Raw genomic sequence first — 18,134 nt, forward strand, 5'->3', positions numbered from 1 at the left:
ACATATATACTGAAGAGGAAATTATATTTCTGCATTGTGTTTTTGGAGTTCCTCTGAGTGTTTTCTTTTTTTCCGCCATCCTTATCAATTTGCATTGCCATATTTCCTGCATGCTCTATCTTCTGATGTCTTTGCCTCATGACTCTGAGAGCTTACTGTGATTTATTTCCACTGCAGATGAAAGATCCAATGGTACGCATCTCTCTGGACAACTACAACAGCATCTTTGCAGTGACACCCAGTGGGATAGCACGCTATCTGACACTACTGAGGCCCGTGGACCGTGAAGAGCAGCAGAGTTATGCCTTTACGGTAAGGGCTTTGTGCCACCTTCCTTTGGCAAGCCTGCTTAGCTTTATCTCTGTCACTGAGCCTTGCAGCCTAAACGTCAAGGACTTTGTCTGAACTCGCTTTTCCACACACTACTCACTTTATCGCTCAGGGGTTATTTTTAAAGCTGCATACTGCAAGGAATTTTGATCAGAGTAAAGTGTGAGTCATGTGGTCGATTCTGTTCTGCATGTGATGGATTGTTTTTTTCTGAATAGCAGTGTTGGGGAAGCTACTTTAAAACAGTAGTTTGACAAGCTAAAAGCAACTAAAAAAGTAGCCACTTTGACTAGATAGAAGATACATTATATTACATTCTACATTCATCTATACTGAAACAATTTAAAATTGTATTTCATTTTATTTCTGCAATCAGAGCAGTAGGTCTCCCAGGCTGGCCTTTTTGCTATTTTTGTAAGTATTTTTGGCTCTTTTCAGCTACGAATTCAGATAGGAAACTAGCTGACCGACCAGGGGTGCGTTTCCTATAAAAAAAACATAACTCACTGCTAAACTACCATAGTACAATACATCATTGAAGAAATTAACTAGCTAGTCACAACTGTTTTCCGAAACCGTAGTAATTATGTTGCACATCTGTTGTTTGAACCTTGTTGTTTCAGCAGTACAGAGCTGTCATTAATGACGTTACAAAGGGGGTGGAGTAATCATTTCTGCGGAAATTGAATGGTGTCAGGTGTATTCTGTTGATTCATGTCTTTTATTTTGAAATTCTAGTTCCTGTTTCATGTCATGTGTTCCTGTTTCCCTAGTCATGTGATTTCTGTTTTCCCTCCATGTTCATGTGTCATGTTTTCATTGGTTTATTGTTTAATTATCTTGTTATCAGTTCTGTTTGTTCATTGGTTTATGTTCTCCCATGTCTTGTATTTAAGCCCTCATGTTTGCATTGTCTATGGGTCGAGTATTGTATGTGATGGTATGTGTTTGTCAAGTCAAGTCAAGTCAAGTCAAGTCAAGTCAAGTCAAGTCAAGTCAAGTCAAGTCAAGTCAAGTCAAGTCCATGTTCTGTTTTGTAGTCAGGGTTATTGGAGTTCACGTTCTGTAAATAAACTGCACTTGGGTTCTTCATCTTCATGTCCTCGTCATCGTCATCATTGTCAGCAGTTCCATCATACGTTACAGAATACTCGACCTCCCATGGACCCAGCAGTTTTACTTCTGCGCTTACGTCAGGGGAATCGTCCTCTGGAGGACTATGTTGAGGACTTCTGTGGTCTAGCCAGCCAGGTAGACTTCAATGAGGTTGCCTTCAAGGGTTGTTTTAGATTTGGACTAAATGAGTCCATTTCTTTTTTGATGCCTGGCGATCGCAGTTCCCTCAGCCTGGCTCAATATATCGACCTCGCCCTTCAATTCATCTGTTCCCCGTTCACTGTGGGGGAGGCCGCCGCCGAGCCAGAGTCCCACGACATGGCCGCCGCCGAGCCAGAGTCCCACGTCATGGCCGCCGCCGAGCCAGAGTCCCACGTCATGGCCGCCGCCGAGCCAGAGTCCCACGTCATGGCCGCCGCCGAGCCAGAGTCCCACGCTCCATGCCACATCACAGCGACGCCTCAGCCTGCTCCATGCCACATCACAGCGACACCTCAGCCTTCTCCATGCCACGTCACAGCGACGCCTCAGCCTGCTCCATGCCACGTCACAGCGACGCCTCAGCCTGCTCCATGCCACATCACAGCGACGCCTCAGCCTGCTCCTTGTCACAGCCACACCTGAGCAGTGGGACCTGGAGATGGTTCCCACCCTTATACCCACCTTTAGTTCTCCTGAGCAGGCAAGGGGAACTTTTGGCCCTCCTATCCCACTTGGACCCTCTGAGCCCTGGACTTCGCTTTGGCCTGTCGGTCCCTCGACATTGCCTCAGCTCGGCGTTCCCTCGGCTCCACTACGGTCCTTCAGCCTGTCGGCTGTGCCGGGGTCCCTCGTCACTCTGGCTCCTCCTTGGTCTGTCGGTCACCTGGCTCCGCTTTGGCTCTCCGAGCCTCTAGCATTGCCTTGGTCCTCCCTGCCATTGGCTCCACCCTGGCCCTTCGAGTCTTCGGCTACTCTCCGGGCACCACGTTCCAAGGCTCTGCCCCTCGAGCCTCTCACGGCTCCACCTTCCATGGCTCCGCCCCTCGAGCCTCTCATGGCTTCACCTCCCACGGACTTTGCCCTGGTCCCATGCCCTTCGCCCTTTCTCGCCACGCCACGCCCCACACCTCAAGACACCCCCCCCACCCCCGCTCCCTACAGAACTTTGAATTATGTCATGTATTATGTGTTTTGTTTATGTGTTGGGGTGTCAGGAGCCATCCCTTAGTGGGGGGGATATGTCAGGTGTATTCTGTTGATTCATGTCTTTTATTTTGAAATTCTAGTTCCTGTTTCATGTCATGTGTTCCTGTTTCCCTAGTCATGTGATTTCTGTTTTCCCTCCATGTTCATGTGTCATGTTTTCATTGGTTTATTGTTTAATTATCTTGTTATCAGTTCTGTTTGTTCATTGGTTTATGTTCTCCCATGTCTTGTATTTAAGCCCTCATGTTTGCATTGTCTATGGGTCGAGTATTGTATGTGATGGTATGTGTTTGTCAAGTCAAGTCAAGTCAAGTCAAGTCCATGTTCATGTTCATGTTTTGTTTTGTAGTCAGGGTTATTGGAGTTCACGTTCTGTAAATAAACTGCACTTGGGTTCTTCATCTTCACGTCCTCGTCATCGTCATCATTGTCAGCAGTTCCAGCATACGTAACAAATGGATGTCAAATTATAGCACGTTTACATGGACACCATCTGTTTATTGTGAGAAAGCTGCTTAAGACACGGAAACTATGTCCGTATTTGATATATATCAATTATATATGGAGTTAAAATATATAGAAGCCTCAGCAAAGTCAAATGATGTTGATGCCATAAACTAATAAGAAACTATGATTCTAACCTCAAGTGGAGAGCTGTAGATTCAACCACACAACTTTACAATGCTGTTTGCGAATGTTAGTTAGAATATCTCGGTTATGTACGCAACCTTGGTTCCATGAGACGAAGGGAACAAGGCATTGCGTAGTAATGCATATAGGAGTGCCTTCTTACACGACCTAGTTGTAACCTCTCTACAATAACACCAGTATTCTAATATTGGCTATGGTGTTTGAGCCCTGCCTGTTTTGGTGTGAAACTGTCTGCTATAAAAACTGGTGCACAAACATCATTTCCTCAGAATTTCTGACTGAGAACAAGGAGTGCATCGCTCGTGCCTCAAGAACTCTGAGTCTTGTAGTGCGGCTAGCATTCGCAATGTCTCATTCCCTTCGTCTCAGTGAACCGAGGTTACATATGTAACAGAGATGTTCCCTTACGACTCAGTACACTCGACATTGCATAGTAACGCATATGGGAAACAGAATCCCATCATGCCGCACTACACAACTTAACTTTCCAGAGAGGAAACATGGCGCCACAGTCTTGTTGGACAGCGACCGATATGAGTATGCCGCAGTGAATGATCCTTGTGTTGGCCAGGAGGGGAGCACTCATATCAAATATATGAACTATAGTCATATAGTATGAATTAACACCTTATGAACCCAGTCAGAAAGGGAGTTTATTTATAATGAAAGTGCTTATGACTTTATGGTAAATTATAATGGCCTGAATGCAGGCGGTTGTGTAAATGATGGGGAGCCTGTACTTAAAGAGAGGGGCATAAGTATATATATATTTGGCCAATGAAAAGCAAGTGCTCTAAACAGAGAGGACTTATGAAGAAAGAGATGTTACGTCTAGGTTGTAAAACCTTGCGAATGTGTTTTGAGAGGACCATCCTGCTGCAAAATATATGTCTTGTAAGGATATTCGTCCATGCCCATGAGGAGGCCATGCCTCTAGTTGAGTGTGTTTTATCACCAATTGGGCAAGTCTTACCCTGCGACTCATAAGCCAGGGCAATTGCATCGACAATCCAGTGAGAGAGCCTTTGCTTGGAGACAGGCATTTCTTTTGTGCATCCTCCATAGTATATAAAGAGCTGGTCAGACAGTCTGAACTGGCAAGTATGCTCAACGTATGCATGTAGTGCCCACACAGGGCATAACAAATGCAGTGATTGTTCCTCAGCCGAATTAAATGGAGGAGGAAAGAAGGCCTGAAGTGAACCACCTGCACTTTGAAGGACGTGGTTAGGACCTTAGGTACATAGCCTTTCCTGGGTTTGACAGTAGCTCTTGAAAGACCGGGGCCAAACTCCAGACATGAATTGTCGACTGATAGTGCATGCAGGTCACCTACCCATTTTACTGAGGCCAGAGCCAGCAGTAGTGCAGTCTTAACGGAAAGCATACTCAAATCAACAGAGTCCAAAGGCTTAAAGGGGGGCCCTGCGAGAGATTTATGCATCAGTCTCAACAGTGGCGGTGAATGAATTCCACCTTGGTGGTTTATATATGCCACAACTGTCATGTTGTCTGAGCAAACCAAGACATGACGGCTCGCTGTTTCTGACTGAAAAGCCTTTAAGGCTAGAAATACAGCCGATAGCTCTAGGCGGTTGATGTGCCACGCTTTCTTCGCCCCTGACTTCACCAAGCATGTTGTGACACACGGCGCTTCAGCCAGCACTGAAGAGGTCTCATGTGTAAGAGACCTAATTGAATGAATCAATTAATTCATTGGGCCGCCATAAATCCCAATGCTTTCTGAAACAGCTTCAGTGGAAGTGTTTTCCCCAGTTTGAACTGAGACAGACACTGCAGGATGGCCTGAACCCGCACACTTGTGAGGTGTGTGCGCCCACTCGTGGAGTCGAGGCAGACTCCCAAAAAGGAGATTTGTTGGCTGGGGGAGAGCATGCTCTTCACCCAGTTTACATTGAGGCCCAAGCTGTTTTGATGCTGTAGCAGATTACAGCAAAACAGATCCTCTGATTGCGCCAGTAACAGCCAATCGTCGAGGTAGTTCAAGATGTGTACGCCGCTCAGTCTCAGAGGGGCAAGAACCGCATCAATGCACTTTGTGAATGTGTGAGGAGCCAGAGACAGTCCATAGGGCAGGACTTTGTTCCTTCGAACGCAAATCACAAAAACATCCTGTGATGTTGTGCAATTTGGATTTGAAAGTACGCATCCTTCAGATCTATCAACGCAAACCAATCGTGTGGGCATACATGCAATAAGATCCGTTTCTGAGTAATTATTTTGAATGGGCACTTTATGAGTGTGAGATTTAAATGTCTCAGATCCAGGATTGGGCGAAGTATGCCGTCTTTCTTTGGAACAAGAAAATAATGGCTGTAAAACCCTTTTTATGATTTACAATTTGGTACAATCTCTTATCGCTTTTTTCATGATGAGATTGTGTATTTCAGCTCGTAATACTGGCATGTCTTCGGGTGAAACCATGGAAGGGAAGCCACCATCCAACAGAGAGGCTTTCTCTCTGTCACTCATCTTTGTGAGGGTCAGCCATATATGCCGATCCAGAATGACCAGGTTGCCCATGGACTTGTTGATGGCCTGTGCCGTGACTTTTATGGCATGCAGCGCTAAGTCTGTAGTAGCTCTTTGAAAGTCTCTGGATCGAAGCCTTGCTCGTCCATTTGTCTGAGGAGCTTTGCTTGAAATACCTGGAGCACTGCCATTGCGTGGAATGCTGATCCAGCTTGTCCTGCTGCCGAGTAAGCTTTTCTAGCCAATGTGGATGTCCGTCTACACGATGGCTTAGAAGGATGTATGGGGTGTGATTTCTATGCCCTGTTAGTTTTAGATGTTTGTTTTTTTTTTTATTTTTAACTCCTACAGCATTCATAAGAATTCTAACTTAATTTTGTGTCACGATGCTTCTTTCGCTGCTCATGCTGCCGATAATTGGCTTGACAGAGACAGGTATTGCTGCTTGCAGCTATATTTACAGTTGCTTTTAAAGGATACTCTACACCTGCCGAAAATCAGGATGCTGAGGCCCGTTCACCAGCGAAGCGTCAAGCGGCGAGGCAGAGAGATGTTCGCCAGAGCACTGCAGGGGAGCTGAGAGTCTTCTTGCTGCCGTGAAGATTCCGCCCACTGACTTGTGTGTATCGATGGTGAAGGTAGAGGGCTCCCAGACAAGAGATGATCACTGTCTTGATGGAAGAAATTCTGAGGAAATGGTGTTTGTGCACCTGTTTTTACTTACGCCAAAACAGGCGGGGCTCAAACACCATAGCCAATATTAGAATATTGGCATTATTGTAGAGAGGTTTCAACTAAGTCCTGTAAGAAGGCACTCCCATAAGTGTTACTATTCAATGTCAAGTGTACTGAGTCGTAAGGGAACTATGGTTTTGGGAAACATCCAGTTGTGCAACTATGCTGGTAATGATGCAACTATAACTGTCTAACAGTGATTTTGGGAAACGCACCCCATCTTAGTACAGGCTTGGCCAGACTGGGAGACCAGCTAGACCATCTTAAGCCAACTTTAGACCAGCAAACCAGCTTAGGCTGGTTTATTTATATATTTATTTACTTATTTTTTTCTTTGTAGGATTATTAATTATTGCATTAGTATGCTCGGCTGCAACAACAATGTAGTTTAAGTCTGGGTATTGAAACAATTTTATTTGAATCCGAATTGAATTGAATTCTGTTTCATTTGGGTTTACATTATGTGAGTTATAATGTCCATTTTGCCTACATAAGAAATATATTTTCTCTCAGTTAAATTTAAATGGTGTAACTTATACAGCGAACAGTCTAACTTGGTACAATATAAAAAAATTAACAACAGGGCCCAAACTATGTAGTTCATTTGCTATTTATTTGACAGATATAATATTTAACACAGCCAAAACTGAAGTACATTTGAAAGTAAAATTTAAATAATCAATATTGGAATTGTTCAAATGGAGATTGTGATTAATTGGAAAATCAAACTTTTTACTCAGGCATAATATACCGTTTTGTCATGTTATACCAATACGTGTTTCAAAAAGTTGATTGATGCGGGAAAAGCTGCACTGTTTTGAAAACAAATGAGTTACTTTCACGTTACTGAATGTGTGTGATTACCTACATCTGTTGCCACTCCCAAGCAGTGATAAACAGTAATGCTAAAACGTTAAGTTTCTCTAATTTTTTTTGCTGTTTTTCTGGTTTTGTAATAATACTGTATGCTATGAGCAATCGTGGAGTGATGCTGCCTGTCAGACTAATATAATCCTACAAGTATGTCAGTTATGTTCACGTGTTTTGTTGTCAGAGGGAAAATGTGGAAGACGCCAAGTTCATTCTTGTATATTTTGTGGGGAACTCGAATTTTGGTAAAATACTGTACATCTTATTCTTCTGCGTAAATAAATAAATAAATAAATAAATAAATAAATTGCAGTATGGGCAGGGGCACCTTATACAGCTGCCAGTCGTAAGACTCATTCACTATAGAAACTGTATTCTTCTCTGTAAACTGTATTCTTCTCCACCATGTTGAAAGTTTACGTCTTCTCCCAACTCGGAAACTCAGGTATCAGGTAGGCACCCTGAGCGTGGGTTTACTCCATCTGTCGCAGCTCTGTGATCTGGAGTAATGCTGTAGTTGTTCATTGAAATCCATTTCTCAGCTGTAGTGTAGTAGCAATCAGAGCGATCATGGAGTGAGTGAAAGCCGATAACGTCAATGAAACGCACTCACTTACTGACAACCCTGTCTCTCTCAGTGTCAACTCAAATCGCTCATAGCACATACAAGTCTTTTGTCGTCACCTGCTGGCTGAAATCTTTAATGTCACACTGATAATTCACAATCCCCACATATAGCTGCAACACATCTGCACTGCTCTTAAACTTAAGTTTGGAACGCCACGCACACAAGCGGAGTGATACAAACAGTAAAGTGTCCCAGTGCTCATATGACTCCTTTATCAGCACTATTGAAGAGTCTCTCATCCAATTACATTTGAGGACCAGAACTAACTGTTGTATAAAATTAGTTATTCAACAACCCTACTAAAAGGCACAATAAAAAATCAGGTCGTATGTATTTTGAAAACCACTGTGGCCCCATCAGTTTATTTTCTCAGGGTCCTGCCACACAATTCACACAAAAGCACCATGTTTTACTGCTTTTGAAATTGTGTTATAGAGACATTTGCAGATCTAAATTTGGTGACATGGAGGTTACTGTATTTCACACATTTTTCTTTGGTATTGAATGGGTTTGAATTAACTCTGCTGAGCACGTCCATGTTTTTTTGGGTTTTTTTTTTTTTGTTTTTTGTCTCTGACATATATTATAATGATACAGTGCAGTGGATTATAGCACCATCTGTCTGTTAATGTGAAAGAAGAATGGTATTTTTAGGTTCAGGGGAATTATGGGAGCATGGGTCACAATAGTACGACCCACACAAAGGATACACATTTGCATCTCCATTGTTAATGGAAACATGTTTGCTGCAACTGTGTGTGCTGTCACACTTACTTGTCAGTATGTGCTTACCATTTTTGAAAGCACTTTCTATGAAGCCAGTGGTGTTCCATAAGTGCTGATATCTAGCATAATACTGGAATCAGACACCATGAATAAATAACCCGTATTCTGTAGTGTAAATTGTTTACAGGTGCATACAGGCTGTATGCGTATTATATGGCATTATGAATGCATTATCACATATATAAAAGCCTCATAGAAAATGTTACCATTTTTGTGTCATTTAAAGCAATTTGTAGCCTAACTATAAACTGGATTGCTGTTTGTGTGTGCATTGAGAGAAAATGTATACACAAAAAGCCTGCACACTTTTACTTTTTAAAAATGGCATACACCACTATCTGCAATATATGTTTACTGCAGGTTGGCAAATGTTTCGGTCACAGGTGACCACTTCCAAGAAACCATATTAAGCCATACAATCCTATGATCACAAAATATTATGACACAGCAAGACGTACCAAACTACAGCAAAACAAGACTACATCCCAATACACTTTCATATTATACAAGACTGGTGGTGGCGTAGTGGACTAAAGCACTGAACTGGTAAGTCAAAGGTTGTTGGTTCAATCCCCACAGCCACCACCATTGAGTCCTTGAGCAAGGCACTTAACTCCAAGTTGCTCCAGGGGGATTGTCCCTGTAATAAGGGCACTGTAAGTTGCTTTAGATAAAAGCATCTGCTAAATGTAAGGCTAACTATGAAGCACAAGACTAACCTATTTAAAACATTGATGCACAAAGAAATTTTTATATAAACAGGACATCATTTAAATACATAAAAGGCAAATTTAGCTAGTTATGCCCCAACACATCTATGCCCCAATAAAACAGGATAGCTGGAGTTCTTGATTTAACCCTTTCGGATGTACACAGTCCATATAATAATAAATTTATTTTCTAATTGGATTTTTGTGGCCTACACACCTATAATATTTTTTTTTCTTTTTTTTTTTTTCTTAAAAGGCGCTGTGAGTTCCTTACAACTTTTAAGAGTAAGATAAATAAGTATAAAACAATTATTGAAAAATATAATCATAATGTAACATCAAGGCATTGTCCCTTACATTATGTGTTTCTAATGGCTTCAGTGTAGATGTTTTCATCATGGTAGTATGTGCTAACTTTCCTTCCCCTCAGCTGGGCATATTATAATGGAATAGCAGCTTCAGTAATGGTGCCTTTCAATAATACAGCACCTTGACTGGAGGTACACGTCCTTGAATTCTTGTTTGAGTGGGTCTAGGGACCGACGTGAAGGACGCTACCTGCACCTTTGCAGCACCCTGAAGCTACTGTAGCTAAGATGTGTGAATTCTGCTTGTGTCTGTGTAATGGGGGGGTTCAAATAGGAAAGGAGGAGGCGGGAACTGGACGAACCATCAAAGTAATATTTAATGAAAATTTAAACAAAAAGACACAAACATAAACAAACACACAGCAGCTGTGTATGGCTCTCTCTCTCTCCTGAACTGCCACATCCGGCTCATCTTTATCCCTCTTGTCGGCTGATTAGCCCGATTGGGGACCGGGCGTGCGCACTCACGGCCCGGTCCTACCCTCCTCCTCGTCACACTCTGATTTTGAAGCACCAGACTTTGCACCTGTGATAAGCTCAGCTCTTTTAGAGTGTCGCTGAGATGATATCATGACTAAAAGTTTGATTCCCCCTCAAAGCGGAGGAATGCTGCCTCACTGCCAACAGCAATTTCCAATTCCACTGTTATTTGTTCAAGTACGGTGCACACAAGGTCTTTCAGAACAAATTATGGTTTGCCCTTTGTAGATGTCACAAGCCCTAAATTCACTTGTTTTTGCCTAAATATAGGTCACACAGGCTTTTAAACTTGTGTCTTAGACTGTAGGGAGTTACATAATTTCTCCCAACCTTGCAAAATAATGATATGGTACTGTGGCCCCAAATAGTGTCTGGACATTTCCCAAAATAATTTTGTTAGGTTTAAAATGATAAAACAATAGATATTCTGTTGAAAAAAAAAAAAAAAAAAAAATGTAAAGAAAAAAGAAATTTGGCACTTTCTGGTTGTCAAATTTAATAGATTATGTGTCTAAAGTTAATTTGATGAATTACACCTGTGAGAATTTGAGGGGAACTGACTTCACCTTAAAAACTTTGTTTACACCGTAGAAATAATTGCAAAAATGTCTCACAATAGCAGGTTATTTCAGATAAAATGTGTTCCATCATTTGCTTGAAGATGTCAGCTCATATTTTCTAATGCAATGATATTCATGCATTTTATTAGTGTGGCTTAAGTGTCCATATACTTTTTGGTGCCAATGTAAATCTGTTCATGTTTTTTTTTATTTATTAAATAGATACACCCAGATTTTGTGAGTGAAAGAGTGTGCGAATGAAATACTTGCATTTGCCAGGCCACTTGCATCCCTTATATACAGCTGAAGTCAGAAGTTTACATACACTTAGGTTGAAGTCATTAAAACTCATTTTTTAACCACTCCGCATATTTAATATTAGTAAACTATAGTTTTAGCAAGTCGTTTAGGACATCAGCTTTGTGCACGACACGAGTAATTTTTCCAACAATTGTTTATAGGCAGATCGTTTCACTTTAGTTGACTATATCACAATTCCAGTGGGTCAGAAGGTTACATACACTAAGTTAATTGTGCCTTTAAGCAGCTTGGAAAATTCCAGAAAATGATGTCAAGCCTTTAGACAATTAGCTTCTGATAGGAGGTGTACTGAAATGGAGGTGTACCTGTGGATGTATTTTAAGGCCTACCTCCAAAATCAGGGACTTTTTGCTTGACATCATGGGGAAACTAAAAGAAATAGGCCAAGACCTCAGAGAGAAAAAAAAAAAAAAAACATGTGGACCTCCACTAGAATGGTTCATGCTTGGGAGCAATCTCCAAATGCCTTAAGGTACCACGTTCATCTGTACAAACAATAGTACACAAGTACTAACACCATGGGACCACACAGCCATCATACTGCTCAGGAAGGAGATGCATTCTGTGTCTTAGAGATGAACGTAGTTTGGTGCAAAAAGTGCAAATTAATCCCAGAACAACAACAAAGGACCTTGTGAAGATGCTGGAGGAAACAGGTAGACAAGTATCAATATTCACAGTAAAACGAGTCCTATATCGACCTGAAAGGCTGCTCAGCAAGGAAGAAGCCACTGCTCCAAAACTGCCATAAAAAAACCAGACTACAGTTTGCAAGTGCACAAGGGGACAAAGATCTTATTTTTAGAGAAATGTCCTCTGGTCTGATGAAACAAAAATCTAACTGTTTGGCCATAATGACCATCGTTATGTTTGGAGGAAAAAGGGTGAGGCTTGCAAGCCAAAGAACACCATCCCAACCGTGAAGCATCGGGGTGGCAGCATCATGTTGTGGGGGTGCTTTGCCGCAGGAGGGACTGGCACGCTTCACAAAATAGATGGCATCATGAGGAAGGAAAATTATTTGGATACATTAAAGCAACATCAAGACATCAGCCAGGAAGTTAAAGCTCAATCACAAATGGGTCTTCCAAATGGACAATGACCCCGAGCATACTTCCAAAGTTGTGGCAAAATGGCTTAGGACAACAAAGTCAAGGTATTGGAGTGGCCATCACAGACTGAAAAAAACAAAAAAAAAACATGTGTGAGCAAGGAGGCCTACAAACCTGATTCAGTTACACCAGTTCTGTCTGGAGGAATGGCCAAAATTCCAGCAACTTATTGTGAGAAGCTTGTGGTAGGTTACCCAAAATGTTATGACCCAAGTACAAACAACTTAAAGGCAATGCTACCAAATACTAACAAAGTGTATGTAAACTTCTGACCCACTGGTATAACGTGGGTGTCCTGGAGAGGAAGAGAGGAGATGCAGGAGTAGATTTATTTAAATCTTTAATTATAAATGTTGGTGTAGAACAACCGCTGGAACAAACACTAAATCTTAACATTCAAACTAAGCTTAACATAACACCTCATAACAAAACACTCCAAGGACTGACAAAGATTTAACAAAACTAGAGGGTATTTATACTCTGAGAAACTAATGGGGGGGGGGGGGGGACTTCAAAATAAGAGTCCTTGAAGAAGAGCGAGGGAGACAGACTGTGACAACTGGTAATGTGATGAAAGAAATAAAAGCTGAAATAAATCATTCTCTTTACTATTATTCAGAAATTTCACATTCTTAAAATAAAGTAGTGATCCTAACTGACCTAAGACAGGGAATGTTTTCTACGATTAAATGTCAGGAATTTTTGAAAAACTGAGTTTAAATGTATTTGGCTAAGGTGTATGTAAACTTCTGACTTCAATTGTAAACACCACGGTTGCAATATATAAAGAGCACAGACACTACGAGACATATATTACTCCTGTTACTGGGATAACACTAGACTCAAAAAAAAAAAAAAAAAAAAAAAATGATGGCTAACACTATTGTTTAGCCAATAAAAATAAATAAATAAATAAATAAATAATTATTAAGGGGCCATTCAAACAGGATGCGTTGTAGTTTTAAAAACAACTAGACGGAGCACAACAGATTTAAATAGAAGACACATTTATAGGCACATTAACTCCAATACACCATTACTAATATTAACACTTAAATCTGAAGTTTGTAACTTTTTCCAGTGTTAAAATTCTTTCCCCTATCCCAACTTAAAATGCAGATAATTCTATAAGTCATTCTTAGGTTAGGTTTTTATGGAAATTGTGATCTCTGTGGCAGAATAAAAATTGCCCTGTTTTGTTTTTGAGTGACCCGTTCAGCCTAACACAACAGCATTGACTCAACCAATGGCATAAAGGAGTCTGTTCAATCAAACGGCAGACGGGGGGCATATTCGTTTGGCTGTTTGAAAACAAATGTTTTTTTTGTTTTTTTTTTTATTCCATTAGTTGGTGCTAGAGGTGCAGGAATTACTCACTTATGCTTGTCCATATTTAAATATGCTTATTCCACCCCTGTATTCGTCTATTTGGTCCATTGTTTTAAAACTGACATTGTCATTACTACCCACTAGCTAAATGGAACTGCTTCAGGATTAACTCACTGACAGCTTTCCACATATCTCTCCCATCACCCCAATCTCTGCACATCAAAACCCAGATTTCACCACCTAAATGACCTGCCAGAATCAATGTAAAACAGGTTTCAAGACTAAATACATCAGTGCCTAGAGCAAATCCGACTTATGTATTGGTTTGTTTTTTATAAAGAGCCAGCCCCAAGAGTTTATCATCCCTGACTGCCTGGTCACAGCTAAACAGCAACCCAGGAAACATGTCTCTGCATCTCTATCACTACACATCTGTCACCATGTTTCCATTTGGCAGTTGCCTGTTAAAAGACTGCTTTGCTCGGTTTTATAGAAGTGTGTGAGTACCGCTCGAGAGGGCAAGGTATGACAGGGGGTTGTGTATTAATGTTTAATGTTGATTCTTCAGCAAGCGCGTCAACATTTGACGCAAGCCACAGGACTTAACATTCAACACACTCTGTAGTATGCCCGCCGAGCACTGATTCATTTGGAAATTGAAACCAGCTGGTGTCGTCTACGGGAACAGAGGAGCTCAGGTCCCGCTGGTGATATTAATTTGCCGTGTAAGGCCAGTGTGTCTCATACAAATGGCTGCTTAGAGTTGCTATGATCTCTTCTGCTACAAGATGAACTATGTTTGTCGGGCGTAATAGAATATCAAGTATCTAATTTGTCCTGCCTTAATAGCTGATAAGCATTGTAGTCACTCATTTAAATTTGCCTTTAGGGCGTTGTTGATATATCCATGTTATGTTTAATATAGAGGAAAGTATTACACAGAGAAAAGTATTGCAGTTGATACTTACTTTTGATTTTGGAATATTTAAATAAAATATTTAAATATTTAAGTCGTTGCAATGGTAACACTTTTTGCCAACAAACATAGTTCAGTTTTTGTTACTACCATAAGACTGACATGGTATATAAGAGAGAACATGGTATCAGTGACCCCTGTAATAAGAAAAGAAACTATATTTTTACATTTTCTGAAGAAAATGTGTGCTTTCTTTTGCAAAACTTGCCATCATGATACTAGGGTGTAGGGCTGGGCGCTATTACAATTTATATTGTGGCAATGAAATAAAGTGTCACTTGCTAGCGATTTTGTTATATCATGTATATTGTGATATGTAAATATACATGTACACAGCATGGACTTATCTGTCAGTGGCCAGGACTTCACGTGAGACTGGGAGAATTGAAGAAACATGCACAGGAATTTTATGGCATTCAAAAATTTTCTGTGGCCACCCAAGCAGATTCTGTGACATTCATCTAGTGTTCTGCGTGTCATAAGTGCTTAATATGCTTCTCATCTGACACCCTCATCTGTGTTTCATGTGCATGTTGCGTGCACTATCTCAGGAGCATGCAAGTGCGCGCGAGTCCAGCAGGCTACATGATATATACAGGAGAGAGCAGAGTGGGATCACTCGCGCTACTCAGTCATGTTTGACCCTGGAAAAACCCTGAAAAAACATCTCCACAGAACGGGATGACTCCCAAACAAGTCAAGAAAATGAAGTTGAGCATGTTGTTAAACCAGGTGCAACATCTGATTTTAGGTTCACAAAAGCTGACACAGAGCAGAATCTTTTTTTTATTTATTTTTTTTTTTACTATTGTGAAGTTCCAAATAAAGGAAGTATTTGGAAGTACTTAATTAACTGAATGGATGTCCAGATATAGGCAGTATAATATGCTATATATATATATATATATAACCAAAAAAAAAAAAAAGTAACAGTCCGATTACGTTATCAACGTGAGTTATCAAGTGGCAGCTGTTTACCACTGTAACTAGGTAGCCACTCAAGAATTTGTCTCTTTGGATTAACCACCAAAGCTTTACTCTAGTGTTTGTCTCCAGCGGATGCATTGAATGTGCAATTATGTGAATGTAAGCATTTGTCTGCCGCAAATCCGCAGCTGCATTGCAAGAGATGTAAAGAATGTGAACTGCTCTCTAAAGGGGATTTATTTGGACACAAACAGGTATGAGAAATGCTTAATACCATAATAATTGTTATCGGAAGCCAGCAAAGATGTGGATTATACATAATCACAAGCGTTTCACTTACACGATTTGGTACGATTGCATTCATATCAGAGTACACATGAACTGTACCCCAGACCACCTTTTCAAGCAGACTCGAGTGCGGTGTGCACCTGAGTTCAGAAAACAGTGTTCACATCATCCAAACAAACCGAACTTTGACGTCATTTGAATCCAGGTGTGCACCAAAAGTGCTAGTGTAAAAGCATCCTGAGACATGGGTTCTGGTCCCATGGAAACATGGAAGTAATCTTGTTCACATAAACAATGATGAGGGTGATTCAGAGGTTACATTTTCCCTCTTAAATTAAATTTTTACCCAACTGACGTTTATGGTGTTGAGTTCATAAAATATGCATTCCTGTTGACTCGCTTTTGTGCCACTCTGTGGACATTTCACCCGGAAACTAGAGCTCTGGTGCTTATATGTTCAACAACACTTTAAGCTTCGGCCACTGGAGGCAGTGGTCAAATTTCAGTATGCACAGAAAGGTTTTCGTTTCAGAACATTAGACCTACTGTTGGCAAATTCACAGTGAGATCAGTGTGGCCAGGGTGTTGCTTACTGTCCTCACCCTCAGGTCTATTATGATATTCTGGTTCCTAGATATAGCTTGGGTCCAGCCTTCAGTGTAAGTTTATGAGAAGGTTTTATCATCCGTAAGGTGAAACTTGTTACTCTGATTGCTTCGAATAGTAACAGCACACCTGTTCTCAGCAAGTCATACAATTTAATCATTTATATCTGTTACTGTGTGGGATGAGTTAAACATACTGTATAAATGTAATACTTAGTGTTAGGGCTTTGTTCAAATCCCTTACTTAAATAGTGGTGCTTGACTTAGCAAACACCACAAATAAAAAGATTAATAAAAATACTCTTTCAAAGGCTTGAAGAAACCGCTAGTATGGTTACCGTGGTAAATTTTTTGAAAGGGTTATTCTTGAAACACCATGGTTCATATTTTAAAATCCATCAAGACACTGGCCTTGATTTACAAAATGTTTGCATGCATAAAAACACGGTAGTGCAACAATTTTGATTGCACACGCAAAAAAGGTCTGAGCTGATCTACAAACATACACTGGCAGCAAAAAGTTTAGAATAATGTACAGATTTTGCTGTTTCAGAAGGATATTCACAAAGTATAGTCAGGACAATACTGATGTAAAAAACAGTACCATCACTATTTGAAAAAAATCATTTTTGATCAAATCTAGACAGGCCTCATTTCCAACAGCCATCACTCCAACACCTTATACTTGAGTAATCATGCTAAACACTGCAGAAAGCTATTTGGTTGATTAAATGAATCTTAACATTGCCTTTGTGTTTGTTTTTGAGTTGCCACATTATGCAATAGACTGGCATGTCTTAAGGTCAATATTAGGTCAAAAATGGCAAAAAAGAAACAGCTTTCTCTAGAAACTCATCAGTCAATCATTGTTTTGAGGAATGAAGGCTATACAATGCTTGAAATTGCCAAAAAACTGAAGATTTTAAACAAAGGAGTACACAACAGTCTTCAAAGACAAAGGACAACTGGCTCTAACAAGGACAGAAAGAGATGTGGAAGGCTGATACACAACTAAACAAGAGGATAAGTACATCAGAGTCTCTAGTTTGAGAAATAGATGCCGCACATGTCCTCAGCTGACAGCTTCATTGAATTCTACCCGCTTAACACCAGTTTCATGTACAACAGTAAAGAGAAGACTCAGGGGTGCAGGCCTTATGGGAAGAATTGCAAAGAAAAAGCCACTTTTGAAACAGGAAAACAAAAAGAAAAAGTTAGAGTGGGCAAAGAAACACAGACATTGGACAACAGATAATTGGAAAAGAGTGTTATGGATCTTAACCCCATTGAGCTTTTGTGGGACCAGCTAGACTGTAAGGTGTGTGAGAAGTGTCCGACAAGACAGCCACATCTATGGCAAGTGCTACAGGAAGTGTGGGGTGAAATGTCACCTGAGTATCTGGACAAACTGACAGCTTGAATGCCAAGGATCTGCAAAGCTTTCATTACTGCACGTGGAGGATTTTTTGATGAGAATTCTTTGAAGTAGTTTAAGAAGTTCTGGGGGGGAAGGAAAAAAAAAAAAGGAAAAAGAAGAAGGTATTTAGTAAGAGCCGTACTGTGAGTGAGCGTCTATTTGGTACAATTACCACACACAAATAAATCACCCGCATGTCACGCAAGATAGCATAAGGAAATTATTACCCCTTATTTGAGATCTT

The 18,134-nt window shown here is 40.7% G+C and overlaps 1 protein-coding gene across 1 annotated transcript in view; it reads left to right on the plus strand.

Annotated features, from left to right (window-relative positions):
- Positions 1–18,134, plus strand: part of LOC127422864 (protocadherin-15-like) — a 427,222-nt gene that overhangs the window by 174,975 nt on the left and 234,113 nt on the right. Inside the window, exon 14 of the mRNA XM_051666673.1 lies at positions 178–312. Within this exon, the coding sequence (XP_051522633.1) occupies positions 178–312 (135 nt within the window). The remainder of the gene's footprint in view (positions 1–177; positions 313–18,134) is intronic.

This window comes from Myxocyprinus asiaticus, chromosome 32 (assembly GCF_019703515.2).
Source record: "Myxocyprinus asiaticus isolate MX2 ecotype Aquarium Trade chromosome 32, UBuf_Myxa_2, whole genome shotgun sequence".
Taxonomy (NCBI): Eukaryota; Metazoa; Chordata; class Actinopteri; order Cypriniformes; family Catostomidae; genus Myxocyprinus; species Myxocyprinus asiaticus.